Source organism: Dunckerocampus dactyliophorus, chromosome 5 (assembly GCF_027744805.1).
Source record: "Dunckerocampus dactyliophorus isolate RoL2022-P2 chromosome 5, RoL_Ddac_1.1, whole genome shotgun sequence".
Lineage (NCBI taxonomy): Eukaryota > Metazoa > Chordata > Actinopteri > Syngnathiformes > Syngnathidae > Dunckerocampus > Dunckerocampus dactyliophorus.
In genome coordinates, this window is record NC_072823.1 from 16590988 (window position 1) to 16614950 (window position 23963).

At 39.4% G+C, this 23963-nt stretch overlaps 2 protein-coding genes across 2 annotated transcripts; one reads left to right on the forward strand and one right to left on the reverse strand.

The window, feature by feature from the left end:
* Nucleotides 1-56: 56 nt before the first annotated feature.
* rbm28 (RNA binding motif protein 28) lies at nucleotides 57-9172 on the forward strand. Its single transcript, XM_054777058.1, has 21 exons — nucleotides 57-419; nucleotides 498-644; nucleotides 717-832; nucleotides 905-980; nucleotides 1156-1248; nucleotides 1331-1402; nucleotides 1514-1610; nucleotides 2654-2883; nucleotides 2965-3028; nucleotides 3107-3216; nucleotides 3301-3374; nucleotides 3464-3602; nucleotides 4277-4341; nucleotides 4422-4580; nucleotides 4694-4843; nucleotides 4969-5043; nucleotides 5124-5253; nucleotides 5760-5895; nucleotides 6001-6115; nucleotides 6796-7926; nucleotides 8001-9172. Exons 1-20 carry the CDS (start codon nucleotides 302-304, stop codon nucleotides 6934-6936), a joined length of 2307 nt encoding a protein of 768 aa, XP_054633033.1. The 5' UTR covers nucleotides 57-301; the 3' UTR covers nucleotides 6937-7926; nucleotides 8001-9172.
* On the reverse strand, nucleotides 7110-22011 carry LOC129181624 (leptin-like). The gene is made up of 4 exons (XM_054777059.1): nucleotides 21866-22011; nucleotides 21638-21691; nucleotides 7971-19627; nucleotides 7110-7897 (listed from the first exon to the last, which is right to left on the reverse strand). The coding sequence occupies exons 3-4, from the start codon at nucleotides 8118-8120 to the stop codon at nucleotides 7559-7561; spliced, it is 489 nt and encodes a 162-aa protein (XP_054633034.1). The 5' UTR covers nucleotides 8121-19627; nucleotides 21638-21691; nucleotides 21866-22011; the 3' UTR covers nucleotides 7110-7558.
* Between the last annotated feature and the right edge of the window lie 1952 nt (nucleotides 22012-23963).

A 23963-nucleotide genomic window follows, 5' to 3' on the forward strand; every position in this document is an offset into this window, starting at 1 on the left:
TCTTCTTCAAGCACTCTGACCACCAGATGGCGATACCGAATAAACCTGTGACGACTTCCGTGTAATTTCCAAGATGGCCGCGTGCGTCGTGTAAACATGCGACACAATTTTGTCGCGCACATTGCAGCTATGTCCATATCTGTAAACATGTTTTCGAACTAGTCTTTTCTGTACTATTGTATATTTTGTGTTTTCCGTTTTGTATTTTGGCGACGACAGTGAAAGCAGTTCGTTGGTGAGTTATTTTCCAGCCAAAAAGGCTAGAATCAGCGTGCTAACATTAACGAGGCAGTAGAGAACCATGCCAGCACAGACTTTGTATGTCGGTTCGCTGCCAGAATCGGCTTCAAACGAACGCCTTGAGGAGATTTTTTCCGAGATTGGTCCTGTCAAACAGTGCTTCGTGGTCAAAGACAAAGGTGATCTTTAACCCGTACATAAAACTAAGATATTTAGTTGTTGGGTCATTAAACATCACATTTCTGTTTAATAACCAGGCGTAGCAAAATGTCGAGGGTTTGGCTATGTCATATATGCCATGGAAGAAGATGCACAGCGAGCACTGAAAGAAATAAATGATTACGATGGAAAGAAGCTTCTTATTTCAGTGGCTAAGAAGAAATTGAAAAACACGAAGAAAACAGGTGTGCATAAAGCCATTGGCGAACTTTTTCACAATTGTTTGCTCATAGCATTGACGTTTTTTGTATATGCAGCTACAAAAGATGCAGAACCACCACCACCGCCAAAAAAGGAAACTGGCGAGAAATCACAAAACTTAAAGAAGCACAACTTGAAAGCTAGACTCATCATTAGGAACCTCAGTTTCAAGGTACGTTAAGATTCATTCATTCATAGCTATTGTGAGAAAGATTGTGGGTATGTGTCATGTTTTGTATTGCAGTGCTCTGAGGATGATCTGAAGCAGGTTTTCGCAGAGTTTGGGTCAGTTCTTGAAACTAAAATCCCCCTCAAGCCAGGTAAATCGCTTGCTTAAGTAAACTGAATACTATGTAGTTACTGAATAGTTACTAACTAAATAGTTTACAGTGGTGTAGAGCCGCACTGGATCATACAGGCAGATTTTTCTCATACATTTCTTGTGTTGGATCACATTGGAATAATTGTATCTAAACTTATTTGCCCTTTTCACAGATGGTAAGATGCGAGGATTTGCATTTGTTCAGTTTAAGACTGTGTGCGAGGCATCCATAGCACTTCGAGCCATGAACCTGAAGGAGATAAAAGGTCACTAAAATACCTTTTGTACCCCCCTTTCTTTCATTTAGCTTTATAATGTGGGTGCATACTTACTGTGCAACATTTTAAGGTCGGCAAGTGGCTGTTGACTGGGCTGTGCCGAAGGACAAGTATGTTGCCATGCAGGCAACCTCCAGTGCAAGTAATGATCCGCATTGCAAACCATTGATTTGTCTTTTTCTAATCATTGACATGACAAAGAGTCAAGTCAAAGTCACCTAGACATTTGCATTGACACCGCTTTCTTTCACAGGGACGACTGCAACTGAAGGCAGCTCTACAATACAATCAGAGTCTCAGTCTGATGACGAAGACGGAGACGAGGAAAAGAATCAAGCCGCCAGTAGCAAGTATGAGCTTCAAATGTGTGTCCGTGTGACATAACTCATCACTTAGTTTTTCATTGGCACTCTTAGCCCAGAGGCAAATCTGAGCTGCATATGACGAAAAAAAAAAAGCGGAACCTAATATTGCATATTTGTTTAAAGAAGTACTGGCATTGTACATGCATTTTGCTGTGAAACATGTTTATCACTTCACTGCCATCTATATGTGCCCAAAAGAACTCCAGTGACCTCTATTGAACGTTTACGGGTACACAGAATAGTATTTCATCCACCATAGCCAACTACTAAAGTGAAGCATACTGTAGTTCTTTTGAACTTGGCTGTTTTTTTTCTGCTCTTCAGATGAACAGTGTTTTTTTTTTGTTTTACTACCAAAGCTAATACAGTTGAACCTCCAAACATGAACACGATCCATTCTGTGACACTGACTTCCAGGTTGTTGTCATTTCAAAACAATTTTTCCCATAGGAAGTAATTTTTTCCAGACTGGAACTCTCACAAACATAAAATCTTTATTAACTAATCAGGCAGTGTTTCAAGTAATAATTTAACATTCTGAACCGTCACACAAGTGACAAAATTAACCTCATGCTATTTCCTGATGTCATCACACGTTTCCTTTTTGCCATCAGTGGTACAATAAAAAGAAGCAAAAACAAACACTAGCGAAGTTAATCCCCCGGATGCTCGCTGAGCTGGAGTCACAGTACTTCACAATGTACAATTTTGGGGGCATTCAACATTGCATCTTCTTCTTTCTTCTTTACATGTTTACAAAAATTTAAAAAAAAAATTGTATATCACTGATATTGTAGTGGTTCACTTGGCTGATTTTGTGAAGCCAGTGTGGGATCAGTTTCTACTCGGTCAATGTACGTAAATGTGAACGGTTGTTTTTATATATGTGATCTGTGATTGACTGACGACCAGTTGAGGGTGTACCCCGCTTCCAGCTTTGCTTGAATGTGATAAGCAGTACTAAGTAGATTGTATTTAAGGTTTGGCAGTGTGAACAAGTTCTTATTCATCCAGTTATCCGCCCACAGGGTTAGCGCTAAAAAATCTCCACCACCAATGGAGGATTCGCAGTCTGATGATGATGATGATGATGATGATGATGATGATGAAGAACAAGAAGAAGACAGTGAAGATGAGGATGTTGATGACAAAGAGTCCCAGGAGGGAGAAGAAGACAACAACTCCGACCATAGCCTCGATTCAGCCGAAGATGCTGATGGCAGTGATGATGACGATGAAGCAGAAGATGACAAATCGGGTATTTTCTTTCATCTTGCGTACTTTTGCATGTGATTGTTTTTTTTTTAATAATCACATCACTTAATTTCATTCACACTAGTTCAAAAGAAAACAAAGAAGCCGCTCCCTTCGGACGTGCAAGAGGGCAGAACAATTTTTATCAGGTTTGCGGCTGCCCTTGTTATGCTCTTCTTTTCAGAGGTGGTTGTACTCAAACATGCCTGTTTCACACCATGCCCTAGGAACCTGTCCTTTGACACAGAGGAAGAAGGCTTGGAAGAAGTTCTCCTCCAGTACGGAGAACTGAACTACATAAAGATTGTTTTCCATCCAGACACGGGACATTCAAAAGGTGAGCCAACCAGCCCTCATGTGGGATGCTCTTTTGCTTTTTTTTTGTTTCGTGTACTTATCTTAGCTCTGTTCTTTCTCACAGGTTGTGCGTTTGCTCAGTTTAAAACAAAGGAGGCGGCAGACAGATGCATAGCTGCAGCACAGGATGAAGCAGCGGTAATATACTGTATTACCTAGTTTGCATGGCTTCCCAACATGGTGTAGTGTTGTGTTTTTCATCACCCATATCATCTTATCTTGCACAGACTAGCGGCATCCAGCTGGATGGTAGAAAGCTGCTGATTGTGGCTGCAGTGAGCAAAGATGACGCAGCCAAGCTGAAGGTCAATAATAAAGTCAAAGTGCAGACGGGCACCAGGAACTTGTATCTGGCCAGAGAAGGACGTGAGTAACCTGTTCCTACTCCTCTTTGCATCATTTAACACAACATAACTCCTTTGGTGTTGATAGTTTGACAACAAAAAAGGAAAAAAAAAAAAACACGGAATGGTTCTCGGTAGTATCAAAAATACAGTCCATGGAAAAAGGTTTGAGATGAGATAATAACGTAACATTTAAAAAAAAAAAAATGATGTGACCTTTTTGAACCACTGATTGAGCCGGTGATTGCGTTTATTTGCATTTTGCTTTGTTGTTTTTTCCCCACTAAGAAAACATTTATGGTCTGTGACAAAAGTACAGTATTGGCCACATTAGACTGCATTTTATTTATTTATTTATTTATTAAGAAAAAATTTATTTTTTATAAGAAAAAGTTATTTTTTGTTATGTATTTTAAATACATATGTTCTACTTCAATCACGCTCTGTTATATTGTTTTAAAATTAATGTTCAACAGAAATGTGAGGATGGGGGGGGAAATCTTTTTTTCAGTAAAGATATTTCAAAATAACGCATTTTACAGTTATAATTATAATACTGTGAAACCGTGATATTTTTGCCCAAGGTTATCATTCCGTCAGATTCTCATAACGACCCAAGCCTAGTTAGTAGTTAAAGTTCTTATACGGCTGTGCAATATTATTCCATGCTAATTTATGTTATCCACTGTCCCTCAGTGATCCGTGCTGGAACCACAGCTGCAGAGGGTGTGCCTGAAGCAGACATGATCAAGAGAGCCAGAGTGAGTTAGGTGTTTGGAGGAACAACAAAAAAAAGCAGAAGTTCATGCATTTATTTATATCTGTTTGTTTTATCTCGTAGTTTGAAGAAGTAAAACGAACAAAGCTCCGGGACATTAGTGTCTTTGTGTCCAAGACTCGTCTATGCGTCCACAACTTGCCAAAGTCGGTAGACGACAAAAAGCTGCGGGCGCTGTGTCTCCAAGCAGTGAAGGAACCCAAAGGAGTGCGGATACCAGAGGTGAGCTTTTAACCCCACTTACTTACAAGCCGTCCACTAGAGGGTGGTGGTGTCACTTTCGTTGTCACTTCACTAAATGTGTATGTTTGTGCTCTTGTCTGCTTGTGTTCCAGTGTCGCATCATTTATGACAGGAAGCCCGAGAAGGGTCAGGTGATGGGCCAGTCTCTAGGTTATGGCTTTGTCCAATTTCAGCAGCACGAACATGCTCTCGCTGCACTTCGCTACCTCAACAACAACCCCGACATCTTTGGCCCACATAAGGTGCTTGCTTGTTGGCCACATGATATTTTTGTTTTACCACTTTTACATTCTTTGGGAGGGGTGGGGCCCTTTTTTATTAATCACATTTATTGATTTCTAACTTTGCATCTTGTGTCATACTCCAGAGACCCATTGTCGAGTTTTCTCTGGAGGATTCTCGGAAGCTCAAAATAAAAGAAATGCGCCGACAAAAAAACAAGGTAAGCTTTTATTCACTTATTGAAAAGTTTTTTTCTACTTTAAATATCTAAACTTGTGTTTTTTGTGCATGTTTTTGTAGGAACATTACAAAAAACAGACTGGAAATGTCGGCATGACACCTCAGCCTCAGACAAGCAGAGAGGGGAAAGGAAGCAAACATTTTGGCACTCAAGTTATGTCCTCAATGCAGCAGACTGGAAAGAGAAAAGGTATACATACATACTTGGCTTAGGAGGCAAACACTATTGATTGTATTGGTGAAAAACTGTATGGACAAAAGCTCCAAAACAATTCCAGTAAGTAATCAGATTTCTTTTTCATCTTATTGTTTCTTTTTAAAAATTACATCTTCTCAGCATGGATGTAGGCCTTGGCTGACATCATGTTCTTATTTAGACAGCAAACTATGTTCCTGTTGGTGTAAGGGCCAGGTGTCCCAATAAGTATTAATAAATAAGTCTATCCACCAACTTATTACAATGTTACTCTCCTGGCTAACTTCATTAATGTATATCCATGCACGCTTCCTGGTCCTCTTCCATCCATCCATTTTCTATGCCGTTTATTCTAATTAGGGTCGTGGGGGTATGCTGTAGCCTATTCCAGCTGATTTAGGGCGAGAGGCAGGGTACACCCTGGACTGGTTGCCAGCCAACCGCAGGGCACATATAGACAAACCCTAGTTCTCTTCATTAAACTATTCTGTGTTCATTAGCTCATCATGACAACCAAAGGCCCAACACACACTGCGGTTTCCAGACCAAGCCTGAGGTGGAGCACGTCGATTTGGATAACGGAAAGAAACGGAGGAAAGTTCTGTTGTTCCCTTCCCACCGGGGGCCGAAGATCAGGTGCAGCTGTGATACTTTTTTACATCTATGCATCATTCAGTGTCAGCAAGGTAAAACATTTTCATTTTTATTCGCCTCCGTTACTAATGATGACACTTTTTCTAGAATGCGCGACAAAGGGAAGCAGAGGGCTCCGCCCCCCAAGAAAGCACGGCAAAGAGGCAGCAGGAAAGAACACCAGAAACGACTAATGGAGAAGCCCACACAGCCAAGAACTCAGGTTTGTTTTAAGATTGAACAAATGTATAGATTAAAGGTGCTGTATGCTTTGATTAGTTACTGCAAGGGGAGAGCTAACTTTCGCATGTGTATATTCCGCCCTTTAAAAAAAAAAAAAAAAAATTAACACTGTTTTAATGTGGTGTGAATCTGCATAGCATCTGTATTCATAAATGTGACTCAGTTATTCTGCTTTAGTAATTAAATGATATTAACACCAATTTAAATTAAATAATGATGATTTTATTCAAATTGTGTGGCTAAAAGAAATAATAATCATAAGAATAATAATGGTTATTCATTTTGTATTTTTTAAATTCATGTTGCTTTTAAGCCACGGGTGTTTACATGTGTAGCTGAAGTAATATAACACAGTGGTAGCATAATGACTAGTAGATTTTCAAAAGTGTCATAATTCATCGCAATTTACATGTTAAATATAAATTCTAGCCAATTTATTAGGCACAGTTTGAGTCAGTATATGTATCACAGATTCTGCCGTTACAGTGATAATTGTGCTCAGGTTTGATGGCGGTATTAATTTCACAATATATTTGTTATTGTGGTTGGGGTTTTTTGCGGTGGTTAGAGCTGTTAATATTTTGCCCGTTATAATGCTAAAAAACATAACCAAAACACATTTGGCTATGTCCTGACTGTTGCTGTTCTTTTTCCTTCCAGAAGAGTAAAGCTCCAAAGAAGCATTTTGGGAGCAAGGGCGGGGACCGTTTTGACAACCTGGTGGAGCAGTACAAGAAGAAACTTCTCTCTAAAAGTGAGAAAACCTCCGGTATGAGAAACAGCAAGTGGTTTGATAGTTAGTTACCGTAATTTAAACATGTATTTGGAGACAAGATACCGTAATTCCAGTGATGGTGATTTTAATAATATACTGTCAATTGTACAATATATTTGTATGAAACTTTGCTTTCAACTACTGTATGTTGTCGCCACCACCAGTGAATCAAACTAATGCAAGAGTTTTACTTGTCAGCGGGCTTTTTATTAAATATATCAAAAACAATTGGGTCTGCATGATTTCATTGACATTTACATAGAGCCGTTTTGAAAACCCCCTTAACATTTGAAAAACTCACTTTATGAAACATGTTTTTCCTTAAATAGTTATACAGTGTTTATAAAAAAGTACAGTAAAAAATATACAAAATGCATATTTTAAGGTTATAAATAGCAATACTGGAAGAGCTGGTGATATTGCACCTAGGCGGAAGTTAACCTTTCCTCTACCTGCTTCAAACACTCATGATGTCACTGCAGAACCACGACTGACTTCATGCAGTTCATGTGTTTTTTCCTATCATAGATAAGCATTTAGAATTTACTGCAGCTCTCTTGGCAATACAACTTAAAACAGCTAAATGCAGCATATAAATAGATCCCAGTATTTAAATAAGTGCGTGCTAAAGATGATTATGTCAGTCTTTCAGCATTTCTCCAGCTGGTCCATGTTCTGCAGTAGCTGGCCGAGGAGCTCCTTCACTCTCATGAGAGCTTCAATGCTCACGGTGAGGTTAAAGGCTCGCTGACTCTGCAGCCGCTGCAGTGGGACCGATACGAGAGGTTTGGGCTTGGACTTGGTGTCGTTGCAGTGGCCCTGCTTCCACTGCACCAGGTAACCCTTTAAGGAGGAAATGTCCGTCTTCACCTGGGATATGTTCAGGGAGTCTGAGATGAGGCCGTTGTAGCCGTCCAAGAGTGCCACCACCGAGGAGAGCCCGTCCGGTTGGTCTGTGGGCGGCGTCAATGTCATGCTATCAGGAACCTGCACTTCGATGACAACAATCCATCAAGGTTGTTTTCACCCCTCATAATGATGTTTATGCTGTGAATGTTACCTGGATGTTTATATTCAGCCTCACCACCAGCTGCTCAGCGATACGCTTCACTTTGGTTTTCATCTTCATGGCTTCCACCGGCAGAGCAGCAGCTGTGGTCACACTGAGCATGTGGGAGGACACCAGGACGGCCAAGGTGATGTAGTCCATGTTTACTCACTTTTTTATCTGGCAAGAAATCCCAACATGATTAGATATGATGCAGGTTAGTTTACACTCCTTCAGCCCCATATTTTCTTTTTACTCAGAACTGTCAGGTCACGTCACGTCCGCCTTCCTAATGCCCATTTACTCAACGCTGTGCTTGCAAATATTTGAGATACTCCTACAGCTGCAAATAAATGATTACAAGTACAAAGATCACTTCTGCTGAGGTCGTGCTATCCTAATTTGGTTCAACAGCCAGTTGTACAAAGATAAACCTTTTTTGCATACACGTTCATGTACAGATACATGTACAATACTGCAATGTATAAATGTTATCATTATCAGTAATTGTTGTATGAATCATGTTATTGGCATTATCATTATTTTATTTTGTATTGAGTAATTTTATGTCAAGATTCACAGTTCAAAAATAACAAAAGGTAACAAAAGGTCTACAAAAAAATAAAATGTTATTTCCTGGATCATGCTGCAGCATGTAATTCATGCGTGAAATTTCCTTTTTAAAATTTACATTTTAAAATGTTATTTAATGATATGCAATTTATTAAAAAAAAAAAAAACACAACTACGGGTACATAAAATGGACCACACCAAGGTCCTAGAAGATGCTATTTCTGCAAAGTAGTTGTATATGACTATAAATAAATAATACAATTATTTGATTTATTTTCAATTTATCATCTTATTTGAAGATGTAACTGAAATACATAAGGTTCTGGAGGACTTAATTTCTTTAACTCGACTGCATAATAATGATAATACGTAATGATAAGTACAATAGAAAATGCAGACAATAATCAAAATGATTTTGAATGCAGATATTTTTCTAATTAGCAGTGGAATCAGGTACTAAATATTAAAACAAAAAACAATCACCTTAGGCACATGACTTATTTTTCCCAGTCATGCATTACTTGGAGAGAGAGTGTTTAAAAATGATGACTAACTTATCAACTAAGTAACAGATGGTAACAAGGCTTTTCACCACTAGGATTCTTTTACACATCAAGCCAACATCCAAGCATCCCACAAAATGTTTAACATATATTACAACCATATCAACCGACACACTGAAATGTACTTTAAAGAAGCTTAGAAGAAAGTTGCGCTTACCCTTGCTTGGTTGTGAGTGTGTTCAATGCCAGGCGCCCATCAGCATATCTTATAGTGGTGGGATGTTGAGTCATCTCTTACTCATCTCTTTCCCCGACCCTCCAGTCCCCTTGTCCATCCCCTCACCTACCTCTTCCCATCGCACACCCTCCCCGGTTGTAATGCAGAGGGGGCGGGGTGGGGGCTTGAATATGCAAGACAATTTTCATAACAATTAACCTGCCATATTTGAGTCACCAGAGAAAAATGCATCTAAATGGTTTCTTAATGTTCCTTGAAGAAGCGTATGTAATGGCTTTCCAATGCGTAATTAATCACGGCTTTTTAAAAACCCAATATTACAGTTTCTTGTACCATTTTACATAAAGTCCCAGTTACAGATAATCAGTAGGCCATACGTGTTATATATCCTGTGCTGACCTGCAGTGCCCATGGCTCATTCCAAATATTGCCCAATGCAACCAGGTCAGTCCTATTTGTTTGGCAAGGAACTTCACACAGTTGAGTCGCTCATCTCCACTGTAGCAGCCATTCATGCCAAAATAACTATTGCCAATGTCAATAATTAATATCCAATATTATTTATATTATCATTACCAACAATTTTACTATTATTATATCAATATTCTTGGATTATTGTATTATTTCATTCATATGTTTTCTTTTAAGTTTACATTTATTATATTTGCAATTTATTTTTAACAAGAAATTGCATAAAAATAACAGTAGTCTGTACTGAGGTCCTGGATGAGTTAATTAAAAAAAAAAAAGTAAAAGTAAGTACAAATAGTCACCGACAATTTAAACACAATCACTTGAGTCAAGTGGGTCCATGGGTATAGCAGCCCGGAAAGTGCGTAGTGCGTTGGCTATGGAGATCAGACTTTGCCAAACAGTGCAGCGAAACGATAAAGGACACATACAAGAATGTATTAATGCACACTGAGTTGCTGTAAGGACTCAAAAAGGCATGTTAGAAGCATTATTTTCATTATGTGTGACGCTAAAGATAAGCTTTCACTGCTTTTCGATTGTCTTGTTTTCAACTCTTTTGTGTCTTCATGTATGACACCATGTACACTCACACAATTGGAGCACTTGATGCTTGCCCCCCATCTGCTCACCGGTAGTAAGCCTCTATGTCACGTGGTTGAGACCCAGCAAATCTACATTTGATCAAAGTTACTTTCAGTCAGATCAAAACTCAATCGCTGCATATGACTTCTATCACAATGTGTGATGGGAAATAATCTAATAAATAATTAAAAACACAAAAACAACCAAAAAAAGGTGATTGTAGCATTATGGGAATGGTAGTCAAACATAAAACCTATCTACTGCAATCTATTTTAAATACAACCTTTATGTAACTATACATCAACATAAATGATTAGCAGTAGCAGCTACAACTGCCATCACTATTGTAACTTTTATCATTTTTAATTGGAAACACTTAAACGCATCATGCTTAGGTCATGCATGCAAAGATGTAAAACATTTCAAATGTACCTGGATTTTATGACTCGGTTAAATAAAAATTCTTGTTTTTGTTCAGTCTTACATTTTTTTCATTGTAGTTTTCTTAAAAGTAGTGGTGAAATATCGTCTCGTCTTGTTCTCGTGAACCCAATATCATGTCTCGTCTTGTGAGCCGAGTGTCACCCCAGTTCTTAATGTTTTCAAACCTTTCCACAAATAGTGATGCATAAGTATAATAGTAGCTGCTGCTTCATGTGTGTGACAATGAATATTATATCCAAGGGCAGGACAGTCGGTACACTTTAGAATCCACTTTTGTTCATGAATCAAATTATTGGCCATTATTCACTGTACCTTTGAAGAATCAACCCCCCACCCACCCTGTATAATAACATGTATTCTTTATTATACTGTATTTATAGTAAAAGTAATTATACCTGTTATTTTTAATGTACGGGAAAAAGAGGCATTTATTATTTTTTTTTAATTAAAGTAAAAAATGAAATCTGTTGCATTAATAGTGAAAGTAATTATTTAATTACTTTGCATATTTGCATTTATTTGTTAAAGTGGAAAATGAGACACAGTGTTTATTTGAGGAAATACCACATTATTATTTTTGTAATTATAGTTATTTATTCTGCAAGGCATAGTTAAACCAAATAGCATCCGATAAAATGCAAAGATTGTAGAGACATGCAATTGAAGGAATCTATGTAAAACACTGAAACTACATATTTGTGATAATTCTTATCACACCAGAAAAGCACATGATGAGGTTTGGGGGCGAAAAAATCAGGTTTGGCCCAGGGACATTACCCGGAATGTTTTTCGGCACAGAATCAGGTCAGTCCAATCCAACTCTTATGCCTTAGTGAACGCAGCCTGCTTGTGCTTTGCAAATTTCAAGCTGTCACCATCACATACAGTAAAAGCATTGCGTAACATTTGCAGCCTCCTAATAAAAACAGCTTCAGTATTTTGCCAAAGATCTCAAATGTTTCTAATGGAGCTCCTAGGTCATTTTTGACATCTCAGCTCTTGGTTTTAATTTTTTTCCCCCTACTTCATTCTTTTTTTCCCTCTCTCTCAAGAAGCCGCTATTCTTGGATGGATGTCAATGTTGTGATACAGACACGTCAGGGAACAGGCCTTAGAGGAGGTCTACATCCTTATGGGAAATTAAAAACAAAACAAGGCTATTATGTTATTTTAGTTTTCACTCAAAGTAATTTACTGTAAAGCCTGCATACCTCACACACACACACACACACACACACACACACACACACACACACACAGACACGGAGGGGGAGCGAAAACAGGGGTCTCATAAAAGTCACACATTGTCTTTATAACACGCTTAGCTTGAGCAGAAATATGATCGTATCTGGAAATTGACGAGAAAAGGCACAGTAAAGGACACATTTCTGGGAATTACAGTAACCTGGTGGCAGGCAAGGTCCCACTTTAGTCTTTCAACGGGAATTGTCGATTATTCATGAAAGCAAAAACATGGAGGAATGAACTGGATGGAGTTTCCAAACACACTCTCTCACACACACACACACACACACAAAAGAAGGTCCTTTTACTTTTCTGTGCCAGCAACAAACTGACTTTTTAAATGCTGACATCTGGGATGAATAACAGCTGCCGGTCACTGAATATTTTTTTTTTTCAACAAGGATTTTGCCTACAGGAATACAACACCATTGCTCACAGGAAACATTTTAAGGTAAGTCTTGTCATGGTGACTGTATATAGTTCTCATTTGCACTGAGGCCGACTTTAAAGTAACAGTAAGGAACAGTTGTTATTTTCCCCTATGTCTCCCCTTACCGATGTGAAGTGTATTTTACTCACCAATGGACAGGAGTCAACAATGCAGCAACATTTCTGCCATTGTTTCTTATTACAAGCCAATGTACCATCAAAATAAGCCCTTATAGTAACATAAAACAATATCAGCTTAGTGTTGTTTGCCATGCCGTGTGGGCCAGTCCTATTTTTGGATTATTTCCACCAAAGAGCTACTCTGGCTTCCCTTATAGGCTTGAAGTGTAATAGACTCAGAATGAGATAGAAATTAATGTTAGTACCAGGCCAGCTCTGCACAAGCAGCAAAGTTGATTCTAATGCTCATGCTAAAATAATAGTATGTGTCCAGGTTGGTCCACAGACATTAAAGGAGGTGTTTCTATAGCAACAATTGTTATGTTCTATTTAAACAAATTCCAAGCTGTTATAATAGGCTTTTAACTTAGTATAGTGAGGTTTTAAAAGGCACTAGCACTTATCTGTGAAGAGTAATACCTATTTTCATTACTTTTTATTGGGTAATACAAATGTAAAAGGGACTATATGGGTGCTATTTCATGTCTAGATGTCTCTAATAATGTTAAAAAGTGTATTTAGAAGCTCGTAAACAGGGTTTTTATGCCATAACTGTGAAAATCATAAAGAGGAGCCAGTTGGTTCCACACCCAACGACGATTAGTGAATTTCTACGAAGTAGGATTTACTATTAATTAGGGGAACCAAAGAAACTGCGCTACACAGATCTGGCAGAAGATGCACAACAACAAGGATGGAAGGTCAAGGTCTATCCAGCTGAAGTAGGATGCAGAGGTTTTGTGGCTTCTACCATCAGGCTTATGAAAGACCTTGGCATTCATGGACAGGCTCTGCGACAGACAATAAGCGGCCGAAAGAAGCAGCCAGTGGCTATGATCAAGCGCAAGGACACTCGCTGGGCTCAAAGCAGAGGGGGGCACAAACCTGAGACGCCAGGTGTTGCCGAAGAGCTCTCTGGAGGTGTCATGGGGCTATCATCGAAACACCAATGAAGGAGGGTACCCACCTGACAATCCACCCTGTTCCTTCGTGACCTTACTCAGGGGTGTGCCGTGGGAGGAAGGGGGTAGGCTGAGCGATGACCTGGTGGGCGGGGCAGGTTTTTTAAGCCGAGGTCGGGACCTTACTGCCTAGCTCATATCCCTCCACTTTCCAGGCACTACTTTACTCATGATTGGGCATGGGACACAGGCTCAGGCTTGATCACCCTGTAGTTGGCCACCTTTGATGAAGGTGTCTAGTGTTGAAAGGCCAAAACACCCACTGATTCAAAGGTACACTTCTGATGATGTGTCCCAAAATGTACATCCTTCCCATGGCTGAGATAAAGTTCCCACGCCACACCTCATGTGATTACCATCTATTGGGACAAAGGACTTTTTCCATCACGTCCTATGTATTCATGATCTTAGGGGTGTCACAAGAACTTGCGACATGAAAATGTGACAAGATTTAAAGACGTCTAATGGGCACTAGGCCTGGGATGACAACAAATAATTACACAATAATTATATAATCACATAATTAATGAAAATGAATTCGATAGTTTTGCCGGCCTCAATACGTTGCCATGTGCATGCCTGTCTGTTTTCCTTGTCTCCTGCTTCCAAACAGGCAGGAAGAGAGTTCACTCTGTGCATTGGTTTCAGCACCTGACACAGTTGTCCCATAGAACAACGGCATGAATGGAGTGAGGCCTTTTGTCTGTCATCATACAGTCTCTTTGTCTCGGTGGGTGGAGGTGGGGCCAGTAGCATACACACAGCGTAATTAAATTAGTAGATTGCAAAGTATTGTCATATATTTGTTCTTTGTACTTTTCTTAAAACTAATGTTAACATCTCATCTCGTTCTTGTACAGTCATCCTTCATTTACTGTATAGTGGTTAATTGGTTCTAGACCCGACCGCGTTAAATGAATTTTCCGTGATGTAGGATTCAATGTTAATAAATTGAACCTGTTTGACTTTCTAAATACGGGTTTTAACATTATGAGAGCCCTGTAGACATGAAATAACACCACCGTAGTCACCTCTACATTCCTATTATTCATTGTTTACACCACATGGCAACTTTTAAGCTGCAGGGACTCGAGATGGCAGTTAGCTAACAAGCGAGCGCGCTAGTTAGCCTTGAATTTATTTCTTCTAAACTTAAAAAGCCAAAAACCTACCACTTCCACATGGGATGGGAGGGGAACTATCATGTCGGACATGCCATGGCTGACTTCATGACTTCATGAAATGTTAAATGGTAATGTAAGGTCACGTCTCAATGTTTTGTGTCATTACTGCCGCCGAGTGACCAGAATACTACATATCATTGTATTTTAATATGTTTTGACTAATAGTCTGTAGTCGATCATGAAAGACAGCGGTCATTTATTAATTAATAAAAAAAAAAAAACGCAATAAAGTGAGGGAGCGCTATTTCAACCACAATGTAGCGCGGGACAACAACGGTATATGAAATACATGCAGCCTATCCTTCTCCAGTAAAAGTCTGATCACCTGATGCGAGTGGATATCTTGAATAATCCTCCATCTTGGCAGTGATATTCATTCATTCATTCAGCAGAGCATGAAAATATCTTACATTTGAATTGTTTGTAAATGGAGCTCCAGCCGGCACTGCTGTTTTTGTATTTCAATAAAGTAAAAAAACAAAACAAAACAAAAAAACACTGGCTTTCCCTCTCTGTGGAGCACCTTCCAGCTCACAGATACCCCCACTCCTTCAGAATGAAGCGAGTATTGCAAGTGCCGCCAGTATGAAATTTTTCTGAATTTTACTGTCCAATTAGCAACACTAATGATGTCACACTTACATTAAAGACATTACATGGGCTGTAGAAAATCATAGTATATAATAAATGTTTCTGCAATATTATATTGTTGGAGACATGCTGACAAACAGAAACTTGCAGGTGCCATGTGCTCCAACTCAGTGTACTCACTGAGTGCACTTAGAAGGTAGGCAGGACTTGCACACTTAGCCCAGAAGAAACGCTTGTGGCAGCCTCATCTTAGGTTTCTGCCGTGTATTTGATCAGGAGACGTTAGAAACAATTGGCATCATACATGAAGAACATTTATAATACAATTTATTTTATGCTATCATTATTCATTTTTGTATTTTTCATCATGACTTGTATAAATGGGTACCCAATCAAAGGAGCCTACGGTGAAAACCAGAGTGGTTTATGAAGCATTCGATGGGCTGAGAACTGTTTAAAGACCAGTAACACTTAGCAGGGCTTGTTGAGGCCTGCACAGCAGTGTTTCCCTGACATCCGCCTGCATGTGTGACGTGCTTGTTGCGTATTTGGGCTAGTGTGTTGGCTCACTGGATTGTAACATCAGCCAGGAGCTCTATTGGAAAGTATTTGCTACCGATGACCTTGGTGCAGCTGTGTTTGCAGTACTTGAACGCAGCAGGGGTTCATCTTCAGTCTAAAGTCCAGAACTTGATTTGCTGTCTATTTCTAAAGCCTGATGTCACATATTTGTATTTCCGGTTACATCACTTAACATGAACTGAAAGAAACACTTCTGCAGCTTCACATTCACACGTGAAGTGTTATTTATTACGTTTTAAGTTAAGCATGATGTTCCTGTTAAAATATGACTAATGTTAGCACTGTAGCTCACGTAGATTTGCTTGTGTTGCTTGTGTCCTCCAATTGCAATTGAAGAATTACATTGTGTATGTAAACAGTGGATAAAGTGTACAGTAGCGCTTTCTGGAGCCATACACTCTGTCAAAGACAGGTGTGGACAAACGCAGCTCATTAGCATTAAATGTAAGCACTTGCAGTAAACTATTCTGACACTTGTGTAAATTGCTGCAAAATAGTATAATATGGGACCTTTTAACACTATAGCAATCATTGGTTACAACAGAGACTTAGTCAACCAGAGACTATTTTCCAACCTTTTGTTCTATGTTTACTGTTTTACTGCCAGGTAGTAACAACATCATTTTGTTGTGACAGTAATATCAATAAAGTGTCTTACAGCATGTCTTATATTTACAGATAGAGGATAAAAGATGTCCCCTTTCAGAAGCCGTCCTGGAAGATCAATGTCACCTCCACAGCAAGAAGTAGCCTCCTGAGTATGACAGTTCCACTGCAAGGCTTCATTAATTATTCATGAGGTCACATGACATACGGTAGCATATGAGTCATGTCTTGAGAAGAAATGCATGCGCCCATTCAGCAAACTTGGAGCATATATTTTCCATTTAAAGCTACATCGTGTAATAAACCTCGTGTTTGCCATGCAGGGCGGTGTTACTGACTGACCTGCGACCCTGCAGGACTGTCTTGAGGCGTGCTCATATGGGGCCTTTCACAGCGTCTCATTACTTCTCTAGATGTTGTACTTTAAAAAAATAAAACAGGACTTCCGCTCAGCAGGACCTCCTTGGGTGAGTCACAGGAATGACGGGAATTCTGATTCTGCATGTGCTGCCGTTATTTTCCTTGTCCCCATCTCCCAGCCCCCACTAGCAGCCCTCCCAGGCGCTTGAGTGACGTCTTAACGCCGTAAAGCGTAGAGTGAAAAAAACGGAGTCAGCTTTTCATGACGTGCATAGCAGTGAATGAGCGTCCAACAAGATCGTTTTAAAGCTCTTGAGTAACTACAGTATTACATGAATGAAGTTAACATTAGGTGTACCTGCACATGCTTATAAAAAGAGCTGCATCAATAATTTAGTAAAGATAATAATTTGAACGCACAGAGAAACCATGATGAGATCCTGAAGCCCATTGTTGTGCCATTCATCCATGGCCAACACCTCATCTTGCAGCATGATGATGCACTGCCCCATGTTACATGTACATATCTATACGCAATTCCTGGAAGCTTAAAACATACCAGTTCTTGCTCTTGCATGGTCACAAAAATGGTGGTCACACCGGATACTGACTGGTTTTGGACACCCTCCAGATCTCCCAGTATAGTTAAACTGTCCTTTTATTGTGGCCAACCTAAATCAATAATCATGCCGTCTAATCAGCATCTTGCAGCTTTAGACATCATTTGTGAAAATATTTGAGAGAGATGGGCCTTTTGTTTACAGAGAAAAAGTTTTGCATCTTTGATTTCAGCTCATGAAAAATGGGAGCAAAAACAACAGGGTTGTGTTTACATTTTTGTAGAGTATAGTTACATTCAGTGCCCCACTGCAAACAAAGGGCGTCATGAGACACTCAGTTCACGAGATGAGATGGTACACGAGATTGGGTCTACGAGGACGAGAGGAGATTTTGACTTTACTTTTAAGAAAAGTACAATTTAAAAAAAAAAGACAATATATTGCAATCCACTAATATCATTTCAATTACTTACACACTTCTGGACTTTGTGTGTTTGCTAGCGGCCCCGCCTCCACGCACCGAGACAAAGAGACTTTATGACTGACAAAAGGGCTCACTCCGTTCATGCGGTTGTTCTATGGAACAAATGCGCCAAGGTGCTGAAACCAATGAGTCCTGCCTGTTTGGAGGCGGGAGATGAGGGAAACAGACACGCATGCACATGGCAATATATTGAGGCGGGCAAAATGATCGAGTTCATTTTCATTAATTGTGTGATTCATTTATTTATTTTTTACCTTTTGTCCCAGGCCTGGACGAGAAATCTTGTCACGTTTTAATCTTGCGAGATTTTGTGACATGCGATCTTGTGACACACATTCAACAAATCCAAACCTCAAAATTCACCACTGTTATTTAGTTTAATTTAATATGAAATATTCTATTCTATCTAATATTCTATTTTTTTCCATTATTCTATTTTATTCTAATTCATTGAATGTGTTATTATTACATTTAATACAGCTCTCGTGTTGAATGTGCAGGTGCACCTAATTACTATCACATCGAAAATAGTGACACTTAAAAAAAAAAGCCCCTTATCTGACTAAACAGCAAACTGTGTTTCCCGCCATGAGATAATTGAGAAACAATTCTAACAAACACTTATAGTAATATGCTGAGAAATGTGCTTTTCCTGGAAGTAATCTGGCATCACATGTGTGCAGCAGCTGTAAATAGACCTGAATAACACTTGTTTTTTGTCCCGTAACTAAAAACACATTTTTACCCCGGAAATGCTAACAATGTAGGAATGAGTAATGAATCGATGATGAGAAATTGGTTTATTGAGACGAGAACTCCTAACTGACTTCCTCCTTTAATTCAATGTTGCTTTTTAGTTACATTACACCCATTGTATTGTAGACTCCCATTTGTACCCACACATTAGACACCCTTGGGTCCCTTGAAAGGCACTATACGCACCCAAGCTATTACTATTGTTAGATTTACTGACAAATTAAGACCATACACAAGACTGCCATCAGCATGTGAGCTTGGATTCATAGCAAACATTCCCACAGTTGAACTATTCTGCCCTCTTGTGGCGAATGATCACATGACATATGCTCAGTAAAATACAGTATACGGTATACAAGCAACTCGTTAGGTAGAGATGACACACAATACACGTATGTGTACCCTCACTAGCCACAAAATTAGGTACACCTGCACTATATATCCGATGATATCCAATACAAAAGCTGTGCCATCTATTCTCCCCCATAGTGGTTGGAATGGTGTAGAACGACTGCATCATACCGGGAGCTGTTTTCTGTTATTTTGCTATTCAAACATGTATCTTTTTTAAAAGGTATACTTGCTGATAAAAGCTCTTGCATTGACTCTTATTAGATTGTGCAGTGTACCTAATGTTGGAGCCTGTGAGTGGAACTGAGTTTGAAACACATATTTTAGCAACACTGTTGTATTACTGCCGTGTCAGAAGACTTCACAATAAATACACGAAGCTCAGGAGGCGGAGGGTTGACCAGGGAGAGTATTTTTCTGCAATTAGGATGTAAGCATCCTTTGCAGATGCTTTTTGGGGTAAGGGCTTCCTGGATAGTCAATTTTACAGCAAGCCCAGACCGCAAAAAGACCTGAAAAGAATAAGACGTGTCACTTTTAAAATCACACATAGTTGCTGCGGTGTCTGAAACATACATTGAGAGGAACCATGAGACTGAAAGTAGATATTCTAACATCTCATATGTGACAGAATGAGAAACGTTAAACATTACAGTATTGATAACATTCTAAAAGTGGTCTAACACGTTAGTGTACAAATAAAATGTATAAACAATCAAATGTGACTACATTGCGATGGTAATCAGAATATGCAATATGCACATATTGTATTGCAGCAGTGTTAAACAGTAAAACTAAGCTATAAACCCAAATGCTATAAATGCACGTACAGTACAGTACAGTATACCTAATTTAAAAGTAATGTATAGTGCATTTAAATTATAGCTTTACTCACAATACAAACTTCCCCAAACCCTGAATATGAACTTCTACACACGAAACCTTGTGCATTTTTAAGTTAGACTTAAAGGTGCTCTTAAATGCTGTTTCTATTTAGATAGAAGACGACCGGCCAAATATTGTGATCAATGTTAAGTAACAAATGACACAAACAGACCAAATGTAAACATATTGTTTAGATGCACAGCATAAAACTGATTTTAAAAACGAAAGACTGTCACTATCCATCTACCAGCCTCTTATATACAATGCAATGACACAGGTCATTACATTGGGTCAGGTCAAAGGGGTCTTTCTGATTGAATAGCTACTACTTGTTTATATACTACTACTACCTTTACTATTGCATTATTACACACACACACACACAAGGTAAACTATATCCACAAATGCACTGCTTGTACATTTTGTTGTTGTTGTCATATAGAGCAAGGCATGATTTGTGTTCAATATATAAATCCAATTCATTCTGTAAATTGGAACTCCTCTTAATGGACCACACTTGCAACGGATTACCGCCTTGAAATAGGTGGCAACGGCTTAAAAACCTACAAAATATGGGCGAAAAGGAACATTACTACGTCACATTCCTGTTAGAGTAACAGGTGGTTGGACCAGTTTGGATACTGGCTACACACTGAATGCTTGGCTTCATGTAGAAATCATGCACAGATCCTTGATGCAGTAGAATATTTTTGCACTCACTTAGGTACATCTGTACAATCTTATATCGAACAATAATAATGAACACTTTTAATTGACATGTTTTGGTTATGAGATGGACTACATCACTGCAATGCAACCACAATAGCACACATGTTGGTAAATTAACATCTCTCTGACAGTGTCAATCAAAACGGAGTATTATAATCTGCTATTGATAGAGCTTTTGTATTGCAATGTGGTGGGTTAGCGAGTGGATGACAGAAAAATATGGCACGTCATTTCAATAGACATAACTGCTTAAAAACATAAACTGCTCATAATAGTCAACTTGTCTGTCTCGTGACATGAAAATGAACATTGCTAACATGATTAAATAAGTGTCATCACGGACAGTAGTTGCCCAACAACGTGTGTGAGTTGTTCGGACTGCACTTGAGCATTGTGTGAGCTGTCCGTGGTACTGAAAACCTCTCTCAGCAGCCCTTGCCGGTACACGCCCTAACCCCCCCCACGCCCACCATACACAACCCTGCACCCCACTTCACACATTCACACACACGCACACTTTAACGACACTCTGCATGCATGTGTGCAAGTGTGTGTCTATCTGTCAGCACGTGTGTGTGTGTGTGTGGAAGTTCAACATGTATGTATTTTATTCAGTTCATCTTGGCCAGAAGTCCACTCACAACCCCGCTTCCACCACAATATATATATGCAAATAAATCAACATTTTGCCCCCCCCCGTTTTGGCAGCTAAAATAAAACCTCCTAATACTAACCGGCCAGTCAAACGAAGCAGCAGGAAGCCTTCGAGCTGCCTGCAACCTCCCTGACGCGCACCTTCAACTGTCTGCCATACAATAAAAACACCAAAACCACCCTAACACACAATATGCATCTTCAACTATACTGTACATGCACGATGTGACATAAATGCACCTGTCTCTGTGTGTGTGTGTGTGTGTGTGCATGTGTTTGTGTGTGTGTGCTGTTGGTGGTGGCTTACCTCTGTGCGCCCATGCGAGCGCTTGGAATCGGTCTGGCTGGAGTGGAAAAAGCCCTTGGGAGACAGAGACAGGTAAAACGTACACAAAATGCAAGTAATCAGACTATTGTGGCATATCATTTTCAGTTATGAAAGAAACAGCACATCTAATTAAGTCAAACGTGTCATTCCTTGCGTGCACTCTGGAAAAAAAAACCCTCCATCATACCTACGTTCATACATACACACCTCTCTTTACTATCCGTGCTGCTCCGTGATGCAACACGCTCACCTCTGCATGCATGGAGCTTCAGCTCTGCCCCCCCACTCTCCCCCATCCCCACCACCCGCCTCACACATTTCCACGCATTCTTAGAGCAGATGTGCCTCCATTTTCCAGCCGTTTCCATCCTTTCTTGAAGGAAAATACTGCAAAAGCAGGACCCCCGCCCCCACCCCCCACCACCACAAATGGAAGCCACTCAATTCCTCCAGTCTGCGATTGACCCGCATTGACGTCATTGCGTCATTAGGTCTCTCCTGGAAACACGGGGCTCCCAAAAATAGCAACACATTAATTCAGCCTGCATGCGCCGGGGTTGGCTTTGGTGGTGGTGGTGGTGGTGGGGGGGGGGCATTATTTGTATCAATCCATAAGCCCCCCCCCCAATCCACCTAATGCCGATTCTAAGCAATAATACAGAATTCTCTCTCTCCGTCTCTCTCTCTCCCAAGGACGGGCTGATCACGACTTGGGGCTATTTTTAGGAAAGAGAGGGATGGAGGCAGAGAGAGAGGTGGGCGTGATGATGAGAAACGCCCGCACCTCTGCTCTGCTCTCCACTGGCTGCAGCTGAGGAGCACAAACAGCACCAGAGGGGATAAAAATAGCAAAAGAGCCTTCATGCAACCCGGCCAGCAGCAGAAGCTGTGTGTGCGTGCGTGTGTGTGCGCGCTCGCGCGCTCGCGCGTGTGTAAGCACAACCCTCAAAACTTCATCAACAGGTCAACTATTTTTATTAGTTCATTACATACAAGCTAAATGATTTATTTATTTATTTATTTGCTCAATCATTCCTTCATTTATTCAACGTAATTGATTTGTTTTGGCTCATCCAGTCATTGGCTGAGCTATTACATACATACAAACACACATACATAAATGCAGTGATGATCATATGATAATAAATGCACTTTATTTAAAATCGTGCTTCAAATTGTTATTGCTTTGATTTGAGTGATTCATTTTTCATTTCTCATGTGCTATCCTTATTTGTTGGTGATTTATTCTGTAATTGTAATCATTCAGTATAGCCTATTTATTGTTTTATTGTAATTTGAGACTTATTTGTTTTGATTTTATTTTTATGATACAGCATTTTCTTAAAACAATGTACTTGCAATGTACTTGCAATTTATATAGCATTTTTCATCATCTTTTTAATTTTAATTAATCAAATTTTATATGATTTTCATTATTTAATTTAGCAGTTTCTGTATTTTGTAATTTATCAAATTGTTTTATGTTTATTTTACTTTATTTATCATTCGTATTGTATATTATTTTAAGTATTTTGTAATTAATGTCTCAGTTTGGTACTTCATTTTAATTTTTATATATATCGTCATATTCTTGTTGATGTATTTTAATTATTATAATTATCTACAGCCATCTATTATTTATTTTATTCAATTGCTTAATTATTTTTATTTGATCATGTTTTTTGAATTTGTATTTTATCTTTACTACTATTTATTTTTATTTACCAGCTAATTAACCTTTTTAAGTTTTCTTTTTATGCATAGCTGCTCAATAAGCACGCTATGTTGCGCCATCAAGTGCCAAACTTAAAGTGCCAATGCCATCTACTGGCTATTTAGGTGACCTGCATCCTAAAGGCAAACCCAGTTGCATCATCTCAAAGGAAACAAGGAAGGGGGAAATTTACTCACTGGCTAACCGGGCGGTGAAGTTCGGTACTGCATGCCTATAATTAGAACAACTGTGGACCAGTGAATGTCAATCATTCTCTCGTCTCACTCCTTTCGGTGTCCCCACTCAAATTAATGCTCACAGCGCCCTTTTCCAATTCACATGTTTTAGCCCCTGCAGCAGACACATGAACACTGAATCATTTTTGACAAGCAAAGATCTGGCAGACAATTAGAGTGAGAAACGGCTGCAATGCTTGTCTCAAACGGGAGATGGCAGCAGTTTGGAGGTGAACCCGTTGCAAAATAAGTGCATAGTACAGCTTATGTAAGAAGCTCTTCAAGTTGTAAATAAGTCAGTTTGTTAATATGCATGCTGATAGCACATCATATGTTTAACAGCCTTTATCAGAGC